Source organism: Melospiza melodia, chromosome 29 (genome assembly GCF_035770615.1).
Source record: "Melospiza melodia melodia isolate bMelMel2 chromosome 29, bMelMel2.pri, whole genome shotgun sequence".
Taxonomy (NCBI): Eukaryota; Metazoa; Chordata; class Aves; order Passeriformes; family Passerellidae; genus Melospiza; species Melospiza melodia.
In genome coordinates, this window is record NC_086222.1 from 7,708,384 (window position 1) to 7,730,721 (window position 22,338).

Consider the following 22,338-nt stretch of genomic DNA (forward strand, 5'->3'; position numbering starts at 1 on the left):
ACCATCCACAGCATCTTTCAAAAGCAGCCAGAGGCAGCCCCAGCCCAGCTCTCCCCAACGTGCACTCCAGCTGCTGCTTTAACGCTTCTCAGGATCCAGCTGTTTGTTTAGCATCCTGCCTCCTCCACTCCAGAAATGTTATCAGGATCTGGAAATACCTCAAAAGACTCCAGGTATGGTTATACATGAGAACCTGTACAGTTTCCTGACCTTTCCCTGACAGTCTCTCTCACTGTCAGGGAAAGGTTTTGTGAGTTTGGCAGGACAGAGTGGGAGGACAGGGAATTAGAGTGAGCCCATGAATAAAGAGAAGAAGCAATCTGGAAGTTAAAGTGTTTATTGATGTGTTTAAACTTTGTACATTCCCCACAGACCACACTAAGGAGTTTGCAGGTAAATCTGTGCATAGTGGGAAGAAACACGGAAAGGGGAAGAAAAAATAAAGTCACAGGAAAAATAGAAAAAATACACCACAGGTTACCAGAACCCCCAGATTCAAAAAAGCCGTGAGCATTAACACCAACTATACAAGCATTACAAAGACATGATGATGGTGAATGGAACAATGCCCCTTTTGTTCTTCTTGGGGCCTATGCACCCTATTTCCCTTAAAGTAGGCAGCATCCCTTTCCCAACATGTCACTGTCTTCCATCCCCAGCTAAGAGACCTCTCTGTGTTTGTCAGCTCCCAAGGTCCCAGTTATTGCAGTGATTTGTCATTTCTGGCCCCACATCACCCAGGGAGATGCAAAGGCTCAAAAACCTGTGGCTCTTAACTACTTACCATGTTGGTGAGGCAGGAGAGCTGGGGAAATTAGAAAGTAGTAGCAAGAGGGGGCTGTTAATGCCAGGTGAGTACTGAAGGAAACTGGCTGAGAACAGAGATTTCAATTCAATACCAGAACTTCCAACTCTAGAGCAGAACTGAATCTCGAAGAGGAATGTGCAGACCCAAGTATGCACAAACCATGTTCTAACATTCTACTAGAATAACTATAAACAGAGATGCTAGAAGCCTTTTAACTCCTTGCCTCCAGGGAGTCTTGATTCCTAGAGCCCAAGCTGCTGAGCAGCAGGGTGCACACCACTGGTATATGAAGATGGGTTTTTTTTCCTTTTTTTTTTCTCTTTTTCTTTTTTTTGTCTCATTATAGGGAATTTTGCTAGTTACCATTCCCAACTGCTTCTTTGCTTATGCTGTAATAGCTTCTATCCCTAAATTAATCTCTTTGCAAGTCCCAGTGAAATTCACTTAAAAAAAAAAAAAAAAAGGAAAAGAATAATGCATTATATACAAAAGCCAAAATGACCAAAGAGCCTCAACTGTCTCCTTTTTTGAAGGTGGGCTGGTACAAACGACCCTCAATATACAGGTGGTCTATCAGAAATAAAAATCAACATTTCCCATTTTTATATATATAGAGCTTGTATCAGACAACAGTACAACAGAACCGGTATTTTTCAGATTATTAAAAAAAAAAGAAAACTACATCTCAGTCAAATATCTGCAATAGATCAATTTTTCCCATTTAAGGAGATTTATATATCATATTGTTATATTATCATTTCTTCACCCATTTTAAAGAATGGAAATTGCAACTCTACAGTAGTAATTATAGTCTTAATGATCCAGGAGTTCTGAATGTAAGATGAAGTCCTCTTGAAGCAACTGTTGGTCAGTAGTTGATCCAAAACACTGAACCACTTTGGCCCTTCACCCCACACCTTTTCCCATCGGGGCTATTCCATCTTCATCTCTTTTATATCTGCATCTGCTCCAGGTATTTGTAAGTGGGATTCTCATAGCCATGGTTTTGCATCTTGCTCAGATGCCGCTCCTCAGGGGTGAGCATCGGGTCAACCTTTGGAAAAAACACACGATACTGGTCAAGGAGACACTTCCAGGATTGATTCCACAAAACAAGAGGCAACAGACAAACACTGAGGGAATACCATGGTGAGCAGTAAATGGAAAAAAACGTAAACTGCAAAAGGTAATTTGAATAGAATTGCTTGTTCCAGAGCTGATGCCTCCTGCCCACCCAATCCCCTGTGGGGATGTTCTCACAAATCTGTCATGGCTCAGTCAACACTGAAAATCAGGGACTCACTTTTCTCATTGAAGAGGTTGCTATGATCTCCAGCATGGGTGGGGCAAAGGGAAAAAGCAGCTTTCTCTGGGCTCCATTAAGTTGTCATAGAAATGTGCAAGGAAGAAGGAGCTGCTCTTCAGCATTTCGCCAATCACAACATCTTAATTGTCAATTAGCCAGGAGGACAAATTGCTGTGCATTGACTGACTGCCCTGCTAAAGATATTGCCTGAAAAGCTCATTTACTGCTAAATCCTACCCTGAGCCAGCCAGGAAAGCCTAAGTAAATCCTAGTGATAAGCAAATGCAACTCGGGAGTGGCAGGTGCCAGCACAGCACACCTGGGACTGGCACCTGCACACTGAGGAACAAGCAATGATGGTGTCAGCAGGGACAGAGTTAATTCCTACCCAGCCAGAAGCAGAACTCTCCATGGCTTGGCAGCTCCTGCCATTCTCTACCCCCACACACATGTGATTCAACACTGACTATTTTCATCCTCAGTTATGGAGCTGTTTCTCACCTCCACAATTCCATGGCTGATGGTCCCATACTGCCTCTTCCTCAGCATCACCAAGCTGATGACTATAACAGTAGCTATGGCAACAGCAATCACCAACAGCCCAATAAGGGCACTGCTGCTGAAGCCAAAGTCATCACGGAGGGAGTTGTCATTATCCTGGAGGGAAGAAAACAGAGCAGGTTGAGGAAGAGCAATAAGGGAGATGCACTGCTGAACCTAACCATGGCCACTAGTAAGGTCTTTGACCATCTGTGGTACTGAGATATGACTGATTATACACTAGACAGTGTATATATATATCAGCCCTACATATTCCACCCCTACATATTTGACCTCTAAATATTCCATCAAAAGGATAACCACTGCAAAATTCTTTCCCCACTTAGTAGCTCTGGACAGACACTGGCCACATCACTTCCCTATCCCACAAAACACTTTTGCAGTAGGAGTCAAGTTAATATCTAATGTGTGTTCACTGTTTACATCCTTACACAGAAGGGCTGTACTTCACTCTGCATGAGCCCCTAGGCATCCAGGCACCAAATCCTGAATTCAGTAAAAATAGTCATCAAAATCCAGCATTAGGAATTTGCCAGTCCCTGGATTCAGCAGCCACAAACGTACCGGCTCATCCACCAGCCCTCCGACACGCTCTGCGTTGAAAATCATCTCCTTCACATCAAGGGTTTCATCAATTACCTAAAAACGGCCACAAAAGTGTTTTATGGAAGGATCCACACAAAACAAGGAGGAGAAGGAAGAGGAAGACAAACAAGAGACCTTTAATGAACACTAGCAAAGGCTCAGGACCACTTACCATCTCCCCTTTGCTCTTAACAGCAAGGAATGTTCTCCAACTCTTGTACAGCCACCAGAGACAGTATTGAGATAGTATCACAGCTAGTTACCTCCACACTATCTCAAACTAAAGCCCCAGGGAAAAAAAAAAAACCCAATAAAAAAAGTTGCTAACTTTGGACCCAGCATTTCTGTTATGTAAGATGTAACCTGTGTCTTTAAAACAGTATTGAAAGAAAATTCAAAAGGTGACTTTTTAGTTTTTTTAAACCCATGGAACTGAGGCAAAGGGCAGTCACTAGAACCTAGAGAATTCTTGACACTGTAGAGACAACTTCTGCTGGGTTGCTCAACTTCGGAGGAAGGCGAGGCTTCCCTTGCCATGAAAAAAAAGTGGGAGACACAGATGGAACACACCAGCATTCAGTGTGTTCAGACAGTGAACCTAGTGAAAATAAAGGGACATCAAAAATGCTTGGGAAAAGCATTCCTAAATCAGAGCGTTCTCATAATCAGACTGCCAAAGATCTGAAGCTCTCTCCTTCCCTTCCCCTCCCACACTTCTGATGCTAATCAGTATCAAGAGCCTACAACAGTCACCAAACTGACTCCCCCCCGCCATATGGATAATGAACACACTGACATTCTGTGAGCTGGAGCAAGACATTGAAACAAGCCACTGCTATTAATTAGTGTCCACAGCAGGTTTAGCTTCACAAAATAAAGGTGGAGAACTCACCACATTTTCATCCACCTTGTTCTTGCTATTAATCACTTTTTCTTCAGCACCAATCAGCCCGTCCAGCTCAGTCATGCCAGAACCTGCACCAAAAGAGCAAGGAGAGTCCATCAGCCCTTAGGAACATTTTGGAAGGGTCACCTACTCTGTGTAGAGCTGCTTTGGATCGTGTGTTTAACTGCACAGACTGCTGGGTATTAACCTGTCCACATGCCGCTGTGTCAGATGGCAGCTCACAAACTACAGTGACAAGTGATTAGGAGGGCTGTTAATGAGGGGAAATGAGGTGGCAATGAGAGGAGCAGACAAGACTCATCACCAAAATCTGGCTGAGGTGTCAATTCAGACAAACCCGTACAGTTAAGTGCTTCTGTTAGACAGCTCCAGACAAGACATAACACACAGTAAGTGCAGTAATGGCTGCTGGTGTCACCCCAGGCCACCAACACCCCTCTGTGACCCCGAATAGGAATGGACACACCTCCATCTGCCAAAAGCCAGCACACAGGGAATGCTTTCAGCATTGCCCATTCTGCTGCAATCAGGCACATCAGCAAGTGCCTCAGGAATGGGAATTGGAATTCCAAGGTCACCCAGCATGGCTCTGTAATGAGCCTTTGTCCCATACCTGGCAGAAGCCCAAAATAAATAAATCCCAGGACAAGGGAGGAGCAGAGAACTACACCAGCCTTTGTACCAGAACACTACTACCCCATTTCCAGGCTGGAACCAGCATTGGCTCAAGAGAAGAATATCAATTAACAGAAGGCTCTGCATAAACTGTTTTGATCCAAAGCATTTATAAATAGATCAGATCAGTAAGAGAGTCTGATGCAAACTGCCCTGACATAACACAGCATGTTAGAACACCAGTGTTCCACTGGTGCTGGGGACAATGCAATGACCTGTGATGCACTAGTGCAAAAGCAGGACACTGAAGCCTCAAACCTGCAGTGGATCTTTCCAATGACATGGGGGAAATTCTACTACAGCACTTCAGGCTTTGCTGGTGACTGCAAACCCCCAACTCTGCACAAATTGCTGAGCTTGCAAGGTGCCCAAGACATGTCAACTGCTGCTGGAATTGGCAACATTTTCTTTGATGAGCTGCAAGGACAGGCCACTTGGCTTCAAGGCAAGTTTTTACAGTGACAAGTTTGTATTGCCTTGAAATGCCACAGAAATAACATTTCACTATGAAGCATCTCAGGTTTTAGTGCATCACGTTTTTCTTTAGAGGCAGTAATCAGATTCCAACATGGCCAAGACTGCCAGTCTGACTTCCCTCAACTGTCAAAGCAGGTTATGTTATTATGGAATCAATGATTAGGATTTTCAGGAGAAACCAGCTACAAATAGTTTGTACAGAACTACTGTATCAGTTTTGGCCTACGGCTGCTTTATTCCAGTTTCAGGAGCCAACCCAGCACAGTCTCCAGGGCTGAGAGTTCAGCTGCTTCACTGAGCTCTGCTATTTGTCTCAGTGTGCAGTACCAAGTAACAGACCCAGTGCTATGTAGCTCAAAGGCACAGTTTATATTATATACCTCACAGGGACAAAAATCCACAAACACACACCTGCACAAAATCCCCCCCCCACTCCACCAACTCAATACTCCCTCAAAGCCCTTGAGCAATTCAATGAAAAGGAAAGGGAGAGGAAGAACAACTGTAGGACAATTGCTGTCCCCAGGTCATCAGAGACTCTTATATTTACCCAGACAGGGAGAACTAGCACAAATTTATCATCCTCAAGGCAACACAGCAATTGTCCAAAAATTTAATAAATAAAATATTTAACTAAAGTCTGTTCCAGTTCCTGCCAGAGCAGTCAGCACACTGTACACTGTTCCACACCAGGGATGAAGGTGACTTACATTTGCAGAGAAAGGTCAATAATGAGAAGAGTTTCAAGCTATTTGGTCTTCACTGAGTTACAAAACCACGTGTGCTCACATGAAATGGTTATTAGCAAAATCTTTTGCTCTCCTTTGAGATCTACACAATATATTTGGAACCAAAGGCAGATTAAAACACTGGGTTTACTCCACACACAGCTCATGCAGCACTACTCGGCAAGAGCCTCCCTTTTCTACTGGTCCTTCCCTAATTGCATATCACTAATAGAGACATTATTTTATGCTAATATTTCTATGCTGCTCTTAAAGCTGCTTTTTAGTCAGGCACTGAGCTACTGTAGAATTAATCCTGAGTTAAGGGAGAAATGTAAAACCACACACAGTTTGCTAGTATGGAGAGATGCTATGTGTGGGAAGGTGATGCCAAGGAAAGCACAAACATGGAGGAGGAATCTCCTGATTTATCTGTCCAATACTAGCTGCACTCCCACAAGGACATTTGGATTGGAAACAGCCTGTGTCCTGAAGTGTTTTGTGGTGTCATGGGGCATCAAGGACAGGTTCCACAGGAGGCAGAAGAGCCTCTGGACTATTCCCCACCAGCACAGCAGGGTTTAATCTGAGAAGTGTCACAAACGGAGATGCAAAGCACCACTGAGACACTGGCTAAGGCCACCTTTCCAAGGACTAAGAGCCACTCCAGACACTCTGAGACCCTTATGAGCCCATCAGGGAGGAACATACACACACAGCTGGATGCTCAGACTACCTGGCTTCTTTAACACTAGGCCTAAACAAGCAAAAGTGAACATGACTGCTCTAAGTGAAAGGAGGGAAATGAAAATCAAGGTGAGTATGGAACTAAAATGAAGCTATCAGACACATGGAGGAGGTAGGAGTGTGATCAAAAGCACTGTGAGGGAGCAGCTTAGAACCAACCTTTTTTCATTGGATGGTACAAATCCGGCTGAGGATCTAGCAGGAGGGAAAACAAAAACAAAAATAGCAGAGAAAGGAGATTAAGAGAGAAAGGAAAAAAGGTTTGTGCATGATTTCTGACTCAGACCCTGGGAAAAGCTTTTAGCCTACAGCTTTAGGCTCAGGACTGATCAAGCGTTTTTAAAATAAATACACGCACACACACCAGCTGTCAACATCCAATGATACAAAAAAATAGATATACATATTTAAAAAAAGAAAGAGAATTCCTTCAGCCCTTCAACAGGCCACAGCACAATGATTTAACATTACACAAGAATTCTGTTAAAGACTGAAAATTAATTCCAGAGTCAAGATGCACTGTAAAAACTTAACATTCACTGCAAAATGAAAAGAGAGGACAATTCTGCAAAGAGAAGAATAAGAAAATCATTAGAACAGCTCAGCAGACATTACTTGCAGCACTGCTTCTCCAGTGAATGAGGGGTCCTGTCAGGGCGACTGCTTTACTCTACATCACCCAAAGAGATTGGAGCTTTTTCTGTTCCAGCTGAGCCTACTGTCTAAGGAAAACCACCAGTAAACCCAGTGTTCAGATCCACATACCTTCACTTTCAGGCAAGGCTGGGAAGGTTTTCACCTGGAACGGGTGGAAAGGTTTGCCATCCAGGGGAATTTCTTCACTCTCCTCAGAGCTCACTCTGACATCCACCTGGGACTCAGAAATGGAGGATGTGAACTGATCCATGTCTGCACGCTGCTCCTGAAGCAGCTCATCTGAAAGGAATAAAAGGAATTATTACACAGACTGCATGAAACCTGGCAGTGAAAGAGAGAGGCAGATGGTTTGAAGCAGGCTGAGGCAGGACGGCAGGGAAACACTGCTCTCAGGGCTGCCAGGTTATTTTATCTTGTGCATTTCATCTGGAATTCTCAGTAAAGGCGTTGGTTAGAAATGCATTCAAATAAGGGCCAAGAGGTTTGATGTGGCAAGAGGATTTGGCAAGATGAGACTAACTAACCCATAAGGGGAGAATGCATTTGCATTTTTTAAACGGATCTTTTAAATCTCCCTTAGAGAGACAGCTTTGCTATTCTGAACATTGTTGACTTTTTCTTAAAGGGACAGTGAAAATTCTTGGAACAAGCTATTCTGACTGGCTATTTTGTAACATCCAGACAGTATCTTCCCTGAGCCCAAGTGCTTGTTGTTGTTTCTCTCTCAAAGGAGGAAAAATCTTTTGGGAGCTCATTGGATATAAAAACTTGGGAGTCTTAACACAGCAGCATAGGGACTGGCATATACACTCACCAATCTCATCCTGGATTTCTTCAGCCACATATGGCACCTTGTAGAGCAGAGACAAGCTTTGATTCATCCGTTCCTCAATCACATGAAGATGCGTCATCACCTGCAGATGTAAAAGAATGCGTTGGAGTAAGCAAAAACTGTCAGCCACTTCACAGAACCAGTTCTTTCCTTGCTCAATAAAGTATCTATTAATGATGGATCTGCCATGGCAGGCAATAGGGGACACATATCCATCCAGTCCAATTCTGTGACCAACGCTCTCACACTTCAATGGAACTGGCCATCTGCAGACGGTGCTCTCAGGAGTTTGGCAAATGCTGGGAGTAAGAGAGGATTCAGCTGACTCTCACTGTAACCAACTCTCCACTGCAAACACTAAAATGCCACCGAAGCTGGTATTTCTCATATGCCCAACACAGTCATAATTCATCTCCTGTAGCAGCGTTATTAAATGGATTATCATTCCTGACTGCTAGAAAAGATACAGGCAAAAGGAGCAGACAGGATATTTTATCAGCTCTGGTTTCAGAACAAAGGTGCCCTTCAAACCAGCTGTGGCATTACATTTGTCCTACACCCACTCGTTGGCAGCAGTATTCTCCCTTCCTTTGAGCAATACATTCAAGCTCTGGGCAAGCTCAAATCACTCCTCCCAAGCACATTAAATCCAGCGGTGAGGTCAGGCCTGACCTGAAGAGGGTGCTGCATAATCGGGGATCAAGGAGAGCAAGGAAAACCTTTATATAGATGGCCAAACATTGCAAAAAGCTAGAGTCAGATGGACCTGTTTCACAGTCTGATGTGTGCCTGACCTTTAAGGGAAAGGATGAAAATTTAATTTTGCATGTGGCAACTTGTCAATCCAAGAAACGGACTGAGGAGCTTAAAAGTGCATGTGAAAAGTAAAGTGAATGGAAATTGAACTGTACCACCCACATCCCTCGCATGTCGATTTGTTGACACTGCAGCCTTCGGAATGAATTGAGAACTGTTTAGGGTTTAGCTTAAGAACACAGTTCACACACTCTCTCCTGGGCTGTGGCAGCAGCAGAACAAAGCGCTGGGCCAGGCTGTGCTTGACATGTCTGAAAATGGGACCACGAATTCCACAAGGAGAGCCAGGCACCATCATAACCACCACAGTTGCCACCACTCCTCCTGGATGTGCAGCTTAAGAAGAATCCCATAGGCAGTGGAAGACCAGGAGACACAAGGTGAATGTGCACTGCCAACACCCAGAAAACAGGTGGAATCCATGGAATCTGCTACCTCCCAGTGTGAGGTTTGCTTCTGGAAAATCATTCTGACACCACTCTGCCCCTCACCAGAAGTGACAGCAACAGGCTCCAGATTTTTCCTACCCTTAACCCAGGACATTTCCACCTCCTGGTTATACAGTTTTTTATGCATTTTTTCCTCAGTGCCTACTTCTTCCTCTTGGCAGCACTAAATGTGCTCCACTGCACTGTCCCCCTGCAGCTCTCCATTCTTCTTGTTTATCTTTTGTGCACTGCAGAATTCAAAGATACTCCAAAGCAGCATACCAGCCACAAACTGATACTAGGAAAACATTTCTAAAGCTGCAAAAGGACAGTGAGCTCTCTCTCAACCTAAGGGCACATCCTTCCAAACAGATCTTTCAGTGTTAACAGACCATTCTTGATCTGAATTTTGAATTGGCCTTCCAGCACATCTTTCACTATTTTAAAACAAGTGAAAACAAGTATCAAGATAATTCCAAAGACTTCTGGAGTATCTGCAAGTACTCATACAAATACAAAAGCCAGATTTGAAGTAACATATTCACATACACTATCCAGCAGAAGGAAAAGGATTTCCTGGCTGTTCAGAAGTAAAAGACAGTGTAGTGGTGTAGTGGGTCTAATGCAGGTCAAATGCCAGCACACCCACCAGAATTACTCATTTTCTGCTTTGAAAACAGGGATTACAAGGAGAGCAAAGAAGGCTCAGAACTTTCAAAGAAACTTTATTAACAGAATTAAAAGAAAAAATAATTAAAAAATCAAAATAAACCTTCAGAACACTTCTCTGCCCTCGCAACTTTTCTTTTCCCCACTGACAACATAAAGAGATAAATTTGGTATTTTCAGTCAATTTACCACTTTTAAAATAATCTTTCTTTAGTCTACTTAGGGAGAGGATTCTCTCCTGCCATGCCATGGAGACTTTTCCACAAGAAACAGTTTTCTTGTGGTTTTAATTTTCACAATTAGCCCCTTCCCAGAAATCTGCAATCGTGAAGTCCCTACCACATTTTGGTAGTTCTCCCACAACCACCACCATGGGCCACTTCAGCTTGTTAGGGTGCAATTTTAGCGACGAGCTGCTCTAGTATAGAAACAAAAGTTCTCTTCTTTTATCCCTGGGAACAGAGGTTTTCTTCTTCCATCCCTGGGGCGAGGTTTTTCACCTCTCTCATTTCTCTCTCTTCAAGCTTCTCATTGGATCACAGCTACTTCAACATCTGCTTGCTTCAACACAGGTGCCTCTGCTCACAGTCATGGTTAGAACGCTACCCAGATCGCCCCAGTGCATTCCACGAGTTACAGGGGAAAAAACCAAAACTCTGCTGTATCAATTATATCTTCACCACAGCCTTACAAGAGGATTTTAGCCCAAGACTAAGGCATCTCCTCATTCTCCTCCCATCTGGGATTTGACTCTTTCTTCACTGACCTTGGTGTCTCCATGTTGTTTCCTTTACGTGTCCTCACCCTTTCCTTTTCTCTCACTCAGGAGAGGACTGATGTCTGCAAGTTTCACCTGTGCACTGAGAAGAGTTAATAACTCATCCAGGCCTGCGGATGGCCACGTGATCTCTGTGGGGCAGGGCCGCTCTGGCTGCACACCTGGTTCCTGGCCCCCACAGGGTCAATCCCAGCCCCGGGGCTGCAGGGCCGCCTCTGCTCTCAGCCATGAGATTTTCCACGGTGCCAGCGGAACGGCTCGGCAGCCCTCAACCGGAGCCAAAGGGAGCCGGCCTGGCCCATCAGCCATGGCTGAACTCAGCATGGCAGAATGTGAGCCGAGCCCCAGGCTGAGCCAGCCAGGCCGCGCAGCACAGCAAGCCCGGCTAGCATCTAGTTACCTGTTCAAAAGCCAGAAGGAAGAGGGTTTTTTCCAGGGTTTGTTCATTTTTAAGTGTGATTTCACAGAGGTGTGTTTAGTTTTAAGTGGTTTGACAGGGTGCCTATATTCAAAACTAGCCAGTTGATTGGTTCATTTGGGTCTGGATGAAGCTGTTAGCAGTCCACACAGAGAATCACTTCCATAACTAATGGATTTCCTCTTACAAATGGTACAACATAAACCCATCAAAACCAGACTTTCTGATAAAGCTACAACATTGATCGAGTACTTGGAAATGGTTACGATTTACGTGTTAGAAACCAGGCAATAACGCTGCAGAGGCACGAGAGAATTCCCACAAACCCCAAACACAGGCACTATGAAGATCAAGCCTAAGGAAGGAAACACACAGACACTTGGAAGAAGTCAGGAACCCTGTTCAAGAACACCAAGTCCCCAGCAAATACATTACAGGGGTGCTTGATAAAAGGAAATGTAAAACTGATAATGACCTAGGTCTAAACCCCTCAACTTGCCACTGTGACCAACAATGCATAAAACAGAGCTTCAACTTTTAACACTGTCAGTCACCAAGGAAAACCATGCAGCAAGCACATCTGGTGACAGGAAGTAAGCATAGGAGAGAGGGAGAGCTCCACAAGGATGAAGTTGCAACACATTGCTTGCAGAGCCTCCAACAGCCCCAGGGCTGGACAATAATGGCTCCCTTGACAGAAACCCCCTCATACCTGGGATTTCATCTGTGCAGCCTTCTCCGGATCTACCGCCAGGACATGCTGGTAGTGGCGGATGGTGTGCAGCCTATCCTTGTTCTCGGCACGCACATAGCGCTTCAGGGCCTGCAGGATGCGGTGGGGCTGCAGGACAGGAGCAGGGAATAGGTCAAACCACTGGTGTCAACTCCAAACCCACAGCTGAAAACAGCACTTCAGGTGTGAGCCTACTTTGGTGCTGGACAGATCTATCACCTGCACTCACCCTCCGGATTTTTTATTTTTATTTTAATTAAGCCGGTTTGATTCAGAACACTTAAAATTAAGTCAATATAACTCAGAGCACCACATCTTATGAACTGTGCTTAATGGACACCAAACAAAGCAGAGATTTTTTCTCCCCAGGCAGGAAGGAGTGGGAGTCAATTACAGACCCACTGCTAAGTCTGCAGCACCAACTTCCACAATGAAGAAGCTTTCCTAGGAACCAATTCCCAGTTTCTGCAAGTCACAGGCAATCTTCTCATCAAGACATTCCCACCTGCCATCCTACCAGAAAAATGTGTAGGGAAGAAACTCACACGTGGTGGGTCAGCCTGCAGGGCAGCCAGGTAGTTCTCCAGGGCAATGCGACGGCGATCGTTCAGCATGGCTTCCACACGAGCCAGGTGAGTCTCCACCAGCTGCTGCTTCTCACTCGCTGCTTCTTTCTCCAGAGATTTTACCATGGCCTGGAAGTGCTAGAACAAAGAAAATAATCTGGGTGAAATGCACTGTGTGATCAACACCATCTGAAACTCCTCAGAACTAACAAAGACAGTAAAACTCCACATTCAACCCATTTACAGTTAGGAGAGAAAGGCATGGAAAAATGCTGATGCAGATTTCATCTCTGCAAATTCAGAACACAAGCCATTTCAAAGGTCTGAAGAGTGAAAAGGACCTTGCACATAAAGACTATGCTGGGGATGGGAGATCCAGGCTGTGCTGAAGAACTGACACAATATTAATTCTTTCCCTCAATCCTGCAATACAAAAATAGGATTGATCCCTTCAGCCTGAAGCCATTAATTTGAATTTGCAAAAGTTTACAAAGGTACTTCATAGCAAATTTTCCATCAGCGTGCCTTCAGATCAAATCTCTCTGTATTCTTTTAGAAAGGTCATAACCCTCATTTCTAAACCAACCAGAACAGTCCACGTTATGTTTCAACAGAGATAATGACAAACTTCTGCATTTGTGCATAGTTCCAAATAGCGACTTATATTAAAAATGCAGAGAGAAAACTGTGTTCCAGGATAAAATCCAAAGTGGGCTTAAAAACTGGAGTCAACCACTTCATTGCATACTGGTTTGAGACAAATTCACAGAGTTGTCACTGCCAGAAGAGCCTCGCCCTAATGATCCCACACTGCAATCTCTCATTAACTCCACAGTCCAACTGAACCCTCCTCATAAGGCACAAGATTAGCATTTTGGCAGCAAATCAGCTTCATCTGCTGTCTAAGCTGTTTTTACTAAGTCTGGCCGAGCAGGAAATGTGTGCCCAGAGAGCCAGAGCTGACTCTGAACCAGGCTCTGAGGCCAGTGTTAGTGCAAAACAGGCCAAAGGTCTGAAATTACAATTTGGCTCCACTGATGCTACGCCTGAGGTGCGAGATCACTTCCTACTAGTGTGTGTAGGAAAGGACTTGGCATAGTATCAGATCATCTCCAGTTTAAGGAACAAAGCAAACAATTGAATCAAACCTCCTCTAAAAGGCAGCTGTTGACAGAGCAGGAAGGCTGTTCTTGCATCTCAGTTGTCTTTTAGCTCTGAATATTGCCCTCTCTCTCAGTAACTTTCCCCTTAGGATCCTTCCACTCTTACCTGGATCAGAGTCTGCCTTTCTGCCTTGGGGAGATTAACAGCCTGGTGCTCTGCTTCCTCCCACTCCTTTTTCACCTGGACAGGAAAAGGACAGAACACATGAACAAGACGCAAATTTACATCTTATCTTTATGAGCTGCTTTGCCTTCACAGGCAGATCCTAGCACAGCCTGGCTGGGTTTTGAAGGCACAGAAGAGCTGTTGTGGGGTTTAAGCCTAGCACTTAATCCCTCTGAGTAACAAGCCAAGCTTCACAGAATCCTGTAAGGGTTTAGGCTGGAGGGGACATCCAAGATGAGCTGGAAGGCTCTACTTCTACTACACTGGATGGCTCCAAGCTCTGTCCAACCTGGCCTTAAACACTTCCAGGTATGGGGAATCCACAACCTCTCCAGGCAACCTGTGCCAGGGCTTCAGCACCATCTGAATAAAGAATTTCTTCCCAGCATCAATGTAATTTCTCTCTCTCAACACTGGAGAAATAAAAATCTGACTCCCATGGTGTGGTCATACTGAAAGAAACACACAGAAGGCTGCAAACTGGAAAGCAAGTCACTTCATCACCAATTTTTCCAGTAAAACAGGCAGCAGCCGACACACCAACAAGCACACAGCAAAGCCTGCAGGCTGACGCTCACCCGGTCCATGCGGTTGTGGTGCCTGACCTCCAGCTGCTCCTTGGCCTTCTGGAAGCGGGCATGCTCATTGTCATCAGCAGGGGTTTCAAAATAGACATCCACATCATCAGTTGGCACTGCATGAAGAGGGAAGGGTAAACACAGTCAGACACCTGCAATCCTGGATTGTGGAGTGCAAGGAAAGGACTCTCCATGCCTGCCTAATTAATAGTCTGGCAAGCTGAGCCTACTGAACCACCACCTTCCAGAGTCCGTTTTAGAATCTTTACAGTGCCAATTTTCTGTCCAACATCAGCTCAAATGGCAGTGATGACCACAGCTCCCAGCACTGCTTGGCCTGTGCAGTGCTGAGGTGAGCAGCACTCAGCTCCAGAAACACAGTGCCTGGCGTGACAGGATAAAGAACTACTTTTGCCTTCCCTTCCACATTGGCCTTGGATGGTTTAAGTGACATTCTGTGCATTAGCTGTTCGCTGACAAGCTGGCTCCAGACGTCATTAACATGATTAGGGAGTTTGACAATATATCTGCACAAAAGCAGGATTTTACACTTCAAACCTACCTTCCCCTACCAGATGCACCATGCAGGACTTACAGGCAATGATATTAGACAAGACAGCAACAGAAGGAGACTCAGTGTGACAAAGCGACTTGTCCAGTACACTGGATGGTTTGTAAATTCAAGACATTCAAATTCGACAAGGGGAAAAACAAAGTTTGAGAACTGATAAACTTCAAGCATCTACAGAATTCACATCAGGGGCTCTGTATTTCTTATACTGCAGTTCAGGAAGTGCTGAAAGTGCTCCTGTGCTATGGTTTTAGGAACTACACATCCCAGAGCCTTTCTGAAAGATCTATGGCAAACATGATGCACTCTGTTGTTACCCTTCACCTGAGGGAAGGCACAAAGGGACAGTTAAGGCAACCTGTCATCCATATGAGTTATTTGGGTGGAAAAACCTCCAACATGTCATTAAAGACAGCATACTTCAGAAAAAAATTACCTGGCATTTCAGCACGAGCACTGAATAAGAATTCAACATGCACTGCACCCTTCCCTCTGACTAGGGGGAAATAATGACAACATACATCACAGGCACTATTGTTGCGTGCAACGGACAATGTCGTATCTGTTCCATATTCTGGCCCTGCTCCTGGCATTTCTGAACCAGGCTCGGACACAGAGAACTCTCTTCCCAGCCCCAAATCCTTCTGTAACAGGACAATCTTTTGTACAAAAAGCTCCTGACATCCGCATCTTTTCTTTCACCGCCTCAGTTAGATCAGCCCAATCTAAAGCACTTGCATGAAGCACATTTTGTAAACAGGATTATGGCTGTATAGTCAGGCTGCCAAGCCCCAGATAACACAAAAAGCCTTTCAAAAGCTTTAATGGTAGCTGAAGTGGAAGTGCTGGAGTTCAATAATAAGATTAATAAAGAGGTTAAAATGTTTTTAGTAGTTTTATCATCTGATATAAAAGCCAGTTGAAACTGGTGCCAAAAACCTTAAGCACTCAAAAACACAGGCATTGAGATGTGATTTGTATTTCATACCAAGCCAAAAATGGTAATCTGAATTCTATACTACTGGTCTGACATTTTCCAAAATCAAAGTAGCAAGAAAATGCCTACTACCAGGAGAACAGTAGCCCACTTTTCAGGACCTACTGTCAAATGTATGCATGGTAACATGACTGGGGAAAGCAAGGGCTTCCTTACGTATATTTTGATTAAAAAGTCAGTTAGGCAAGAGGCCAGATACAGCCCCTGGTCCCTGTTATAGATCAGGAAGAGGACAGCTGAGCCCTCAGCAAGAGCTGCAAGTCACCAGGGAGCACAGACAGCATATGGCGAGGGGCACTTTCCCGAGGAACAATCACCCTACAGACCTAGGGAAGCAGAGACAGGAGGAGACTGCTGCAAAGGGACAGACACCAGAACCAAAGGAATAAGCTACAGACGGGTCCTCTATTGCCCAAGGGAAGGAGGAGACACCACACGCCAGACAGACAGTGGCCTGCTGCAAAAGGCCAGTGGGAGGCAGGACTTACTCATCTTTTTACACACAGCCATACAATACTCCTCTGACTCAAAATTGTTCCTGTTGCCTCCGCAGCCTCCATATATAAAGCGAATGCATTTTCTCTTGTTAGGATCGAAGTACCAACGAGGCATCACAGCCCGGCAGGGCCCTGTCATGGCCTCCTGGGAGCAGACAGCTGTGTGGAGATGGGTGAGAACATGAGCTAGTGAGGAGCACAGGCCTTGCTGAGCGATTTACATGATGCAGAGGTGGCTCTATTTCACCCCTTCCTCTGAGGCACTGGCCTCAACATTGCTGCTGCACCAACCCAAGGGCTTCTGTCAGTTTTGGGGGGCTTAACATTCCAACGCATCCATTACAAGCTGGTCAGGGAGATGCCTGCACGTGGTGCTTTGGATAGCCAAGCAGCTCACTCTGTCTCTAAATTGAGCTCTCATCTGTGAGAGATTTCTCCAGAGCCAGGGGCTGAGACAACAGGAATCTGTTCTGCTGATACCACAGAATTATGCCCCAGCTACCCCAGTAGGAGACCCTCCACTCTATAAAACCAGAAGCATGAAAAGCCAGTCACAATTAGGGCTGCTTTAAAGCATCAAAGGATGTTCAGTTCACTGCACTCTGCCTGGACAGACATTCTACATCTCACAGGGCAAGAGTAGGAGTAAGTGAAAAAGCAGGCTAAACAAAGGGACTGATCTCCATGCCAGCCTCAGACACTGAGGTTTTAAGGTTTGAAACATCTATGCACCAAATATTAAAACTCCACATAGCCATGGTATGTGGAATGCTTCATGGTGAGCCAGCAATAGCAGCTGGGCTGTTTTGAGGCAAGAGAGCAGATAATAGCGTATAAATTAGCAACTGTTCATAGCACTTCAGGGAAAAAAAGACTGCATACTCCCAAAACAGACACCCCAATCATATTCCTCCAAGCCTCTTACAAAACCTGCAGATCTGCAACAGCCCTGTACACATATGAGCTAAGCCTTGTCTCAGCAAGGAAAATTATCTGCAGCATGCTGGCATTTTACCAAAAAGATGCGAGAACTGCTGGCAATGATTCAGTGATCTGTAGCTAATTGAATTTCTTTCCCTCTCCGCTCCTCCCTCCTCTGTAGACACTTCTACATGCAAAGTGCAAGACATCACATAATGCTAAGGCATCACATCATGAGCCCTCTGCAGAGGCACCTACCGCTCAACAAAAGCTGCCACCAGCACAGTAGATTATACTACTGCAGAAAGTCTATCTTAACATATAACAAAGTTGGGGCAGTTGTGCTGGCTTTCTTTTGTGGAAGTGTTTTGCAAAGGCCGCACCAAGGATGTTCCTCACCCTTAAATGACCAGATGGCACATCTGCAGAGTATGGCCCACCACTTCCAGCTTCCTCATTTTAAGGTGGTATAAACCACCAGATTTTAAATTTACAGTGTACCCCAAATGTCCCTTTAAGATTTTCCAAAATTTGCAGATACGACTTTTCTGACTCATCACTGCACCTTCACAAGGTGCTTGTTCAACATGCCACACACTGGGCTTCCTGCCAGCAGAACTGCTGTTTATCTGGAAACATATGGCCCATGCTCTAGAGAGTTAATTTCAACACTTGAAACAAGCATCATCAGCTTTCCTCTGTTTGCTAACTTATCTGGCAAATAAAACTTCCAAGTGGCACTTATCGACTTGATCAAAACCCCATCACTAACAGACAGCCAACAGGAATGATCTCAAGGGAGCGGGAGGCCTGTGGACTGGAATGTGTCTTACATTTCATGTCACTGCTCACTTCTTTTTCAGACATAGCCTTGTCACTGCTGGGCTCTGTGGGTGTCTCTTCATTGTAGTCATCATCAACCTTGTAGCTGTCATAGTAGTAATCACGGTCTTCCACCACATCCTCCTCCTCTTCCCCTTCATCATCCTCATCCTCATCTTCCTCCACAGCTGTTCCTGTGAAGTCTTCTACACCCGCCTCTGTAGGGAACTCACTGGAGGGACACAGATAAATTAGGGAGTAAGGTTAAGGCTAATCACTTGGATGTACCTGAATAATGATTCTTTCCATCTGTTCTAGAAACAATGGAAATGGGAAAAATAAGTGTACTAACTACTAATTAGCCCATCACTCACAGCAAGGGGACATCCCTTATTACAGACACTCCTGCTGTTGCAAGCAGAGATTCTCCATGGCTCTGCCTTCATGCAGCCTCTTTCCATTTTTCAGTAAGTGAAAGTCTAACCCTGTTGAGTCAGGCTCCTACTATAGAATCCCAGAATGGTTTGGGTTGGGAAAGACATTTAAGCCCATCTTGTTCCACCCCCTCCCCTGGGCAGGGACACCTTCCACTATCCCAGGTTGCTCCAAGACCCATCCAACCTGGCCTTGGACACTTCCAGGGATCCAGGGGCAGCCACAGCATCTCTAGGCAGCCTGTGCAAGGGCATCACCATCCTCACAGGGAAGAATTCCTTTCCAATATCCCATCTAACACTCCCTTCTGGCAGGGTAAACCCATGCCCCTGTAGGCCCTTGTCCAAAGACCCTCTCCAATTCTCCTGGAGACTGCTTAGGCATTGGAAGGGGCTCTAAGGTCTCCCTGGAGCCTTCTCTTCTCGAGGCTGAATGACCCCAACTCTCTGGAGGTATGAAGGGAGAAGGGGTATTTAGCTCCTCCAGTAAAAGGGGGACTGCAAAGTCATTTGTCCTCTTCAGGCTTAGGACACTTCTTTCGCAAACTCAGAAGTACAGAAATTTGCTCAATCCTCGCAACAAGGGAGTTGCTGTGTGAAATATTCCCAAGCAGCAGCTTCATGTGCCAAGCTTTCAATATCTATACCAGTAAGAACTCTACCTCTTGTAGAGGTCATAGTCTTCATCCTCATCCTCATCCTCTTCCTCTTTGGACAGAGCCTCATCCACAACCTTAGTCTGAGGACAGCACACATATTCTGTGCCGTGGAACTGGTCCACTCCGCAGGGCAGCAGCATCCCGTAGCTGTGCAGGATCATCCCTTCTGTCAGACAGGCCTGAAAGGGAAGCCCATTCACGTCAGTCCAGCACCATGCTCTTCCTTTGGATGAAGCTCAAGTTTGCCTATCAGAGATCTCAAGAATGGCTTAAGTTTTACAGCAAGAACAACAGTAATATATGACCTAAATCTGAACATTAAAGGAGAGTGGAAACTTGTAGCATTAAAAAAAAAAAAAAAAAACCATACAAATGTCCCAGATTCAGAAACACCCAGTACTTCCTGGTGCTAACATTTCACACCCTGGCCCCAACAACTGATGGTCTGTCAACCTGGCAAAGTTCAGGAAAAAAAAGCCCTAAACATTTTGTGCCAACTCAAGGGAGAACACTTGAAAGAGTCAGAAAGGGTGTTTTCTCTTCTGGGCTGGCCATTTCAGTAAACTTTACCTATTAAACTTTACATTGTAGTAAGTGAATAATTGCTCAAATGGACTTTGTGTCAAGATTTTTTTACTAACTGTAAGATTAAAATCAATCAGATAATTCAAGAAAAATTTAAATGTAAAGTACACTTAGACATTATGTCTATATACTTCTCTTAAGCAAAGGAAACACTTGGCTTAGAGGTGCCCACAAAAGAATGAAGAAAAGCTTTATTATGCCCATCAGAACCCTTTTACGCTTTACTCTGTTTCAACACTGTTTTTAAATGTGCCAAGTATTGCTGGAAAAGTTCTACAAACACATTAAAAGTAAATGATTTTTCAATTTTCTAGACATTAACAAGTTTACCCTCAATTAAAAGACATTTCCTCTAGTATAGCTTTATTTAGACAGATTTTTGCTCACATGATTTTAAATAACAAGGAATTTTAAGTGGAGCATTCTTAACTGGTCATTGTATTGCTGTTTCTACAATTGTTGCTTCTACAAAATGGAAAACAAGCACATACTGTCATGATCTTGTTTTTATTATCCCAGCTTCAAATGGGAGCGCAGAGCTTTTACAACAGTTCAGCTAGCCAGATAGAAAAAACACAACCCCCCTCCCTCGCCAAACCATGGGCTAGATTTATTCTGAGAATATAATCCATCTCTTATGTAAAACCTCTACTCATCAGTCCAACAAAACTCAGATTTCTCCCAGGCAAGCCCTCCCAACCAAATCCCCAGCAGCAGAACGTACATTAAAGCAAAATGTCCAAGAAAAATATGAACTATCCTACGCTCACTGTAACTCCCTGGGAGAAAAAAAAAAAAAAAAAAAAAAAACAAAAATAAAGAGGGATGAACCATTGGTTAAAGCAGTATTGCAGAGAGCTGATTTCAACTCCTACCTCTGTGAGATGGATAAGCTATTTAGGAGAGTTTTTAATGAAGAATAACTCAATTGCTAGACAGGTTTTTTATGTCACTTGAGTACTTTTAAATTTTCATTTCCTTGCTGTCAGCCTCAGTTCATTGACTAGAACACAGGAACAGCAATACAGAGAGAAACACTGCTATGCTCCAACACCACAAACATCCGAGTGGACAGACCCAGAATAAACACTCCTGTCCCAGTGGCTCCATTACCTCCTTTGCCACAGTGTGCCAGTGCTGGTGGCTTTCACACACATCCATGCGCTCCTTGTGGAAGAACCGGCACTTCTCAGGCACCAGCAGGACATCACTTACAAACTCACCCACTGAAAAACACAATGGTCACAGTTCACATGCGTCAGCAAATAAAGCCTCCCAGAACTCCCCGAAAGGGCACTCCGTGCATGTGTCAGCAGTTCCAGTTGAACCAGGCAGAAATACCAGTTAAAGTGTAGCCATTTTTGTTCACCAAGCCGAGTTTCTTGGCCAAAGCACCTTTTAATGGGGTCTAGTGCAGGTCAAATGCCAGCACACCCACCAGAATTACTCATTTTCTGCTTTGAAAACAGGGATTACAAGGAGAGCAAAGAAGGCTCAGAACTTTCAAAGAAACTTTATTAACAGAATTAAAAGAAAAAATAATTAAAAAATCAAAATAAACCTTTAGAACACTTCTCTGCCCTCGCAACTTTTCTTTTCCCCACTGACAACATAAAGAGATAAATTTGGTATTTTCAGTCAATTTACCACTTTTAAAATAATCTTTCTTTAGTCTACTTAGGGAGAGGAGTCTCTCCTGCCATGCCATGGAGACTTTTCCACAAGAAACAGTTTTCTTGTGGTTTTAATTTTCACAATTAGCCCCTTCCCAGAAATCTGCAATCGTGAAGTCCCTACCACATTTTGGTAGTTCTCCCACAACCACCACCATGGGCCACTTCAGCTTGTTAGGGTGCAATTTTAGCGACGAGCTGCTCTAGTATAGAAACAAAAGTTCTCTTCTTTTATCCCTGGGAACAGAGGTTTTCTTCTTCCATCCCTGGGGCGAGGTTTTTCACCTCTCTCATTTCTCTCTCTTCAAGCTTCTCATTGGATCACAGCTACTTCAACATCTGCTTGCTTCAACACAGGTGCCTCTGCTCACAGTCATGGTTAGAACGCTACCCAGATCGCCCCAGTGCATTCCACGAGTTACAGGGGAAAAAACCAAAACTCTGCTGTATCAATTATATCTTCACCACAGCCTTACAAGAGGATTTTAGCCCAAGACTAAGGCATCTCCTCATTCTCCTCCCATCTGGGATTTGACTCTTTCTTCACTGACCTTGGTGTCTCCATGTTGTTTCCTTTACGTGTC

The 22,338-nt window shown here is 44.5% G+C and overlaps 1 protein-coding gene across 3 annotated transcripts in view; it reads right to left on the reverse strand.

Moving 5' to 3' along the window:
* Nucleotides 1-321: 321 nt before the first annotated feature.
* APLP2 (amyloid beta precursor like protein 2) overlaps nucleotides 322-22,338 on the reverse strand; it is a 49,073-nt gene continuing 27,056 nt past the window's right edge. Inside the window, exons 4-18 of one of the 3 annotated variants that reach the window (XM_063178504.1) lie at nucleotides 21,195-21,307; nucleotides 19,500-19,675; nucleotides 18,415-18,635; nucleotides 16,652-16,819; nucleotides 14,596-14,711; nucleotides 13,958-14,032; nucleotides 12,668-12,826; nucleotides 12,102-12,230; nucleotides 8,263-8,362; nucleotides 7,557-7,727; nucleotides 6,951-6,986; nucleotides 4,153-4,235; nucleotides 3,240-3,314; nucleotides 2,616-2,771; nucleotides 322-1,862 (exon numbers count right to left, since the gene is read on the reverse strand). In XM_063178504.1, coding sequence (XP_063034574.1) covers nucleotides 1,761-1,862; nucleotides 2,616-2,771; nucleotides 3,240-3,314; nucleotides 4,153-4,235; nucleotides 6,951-6,986; nucleotides 7,557-7,727; nucleotides 8,263-8,362; nucleotides 12,102-12,230; nucleotides 12,668-12,826; nucleotides 13,958-14,032; nucleotides 14,596-14,711; nucleotides 16,652-16,819; nucleotides 18,415-18,635; nucleotides 19,500-19,675; nucleotides 21,195-21,307 — 1,880 coding nt within the window. In that variant the 3' untranslated portion in view covers nucleotides 322-1,760. The remainder of the gene's footprint in view (nucleotides 1,863-2,615; nucleotides 2,772-3,239; nucleotides 3,315-4,152; nucleotides 4,236-6,950; nucleotides 6,987-7,556; nucleotides 7,728-8,262; nucleotides 8,363-12,101; nucleotides 12,231-12,667; nucleotides 12,827-13,957; nucleotides 14,033-14,595; nucleotides 14,712-16,651; nucleotides 16,820-18,414; nucleotides 18,636-19,499; nucleotides 19,676-21,194; nucleotides 21,308-22,338) is intronic. The other 2 variants (XM_063178505.1, XM_063178506.1) reach the window with 2 other exon arrangements.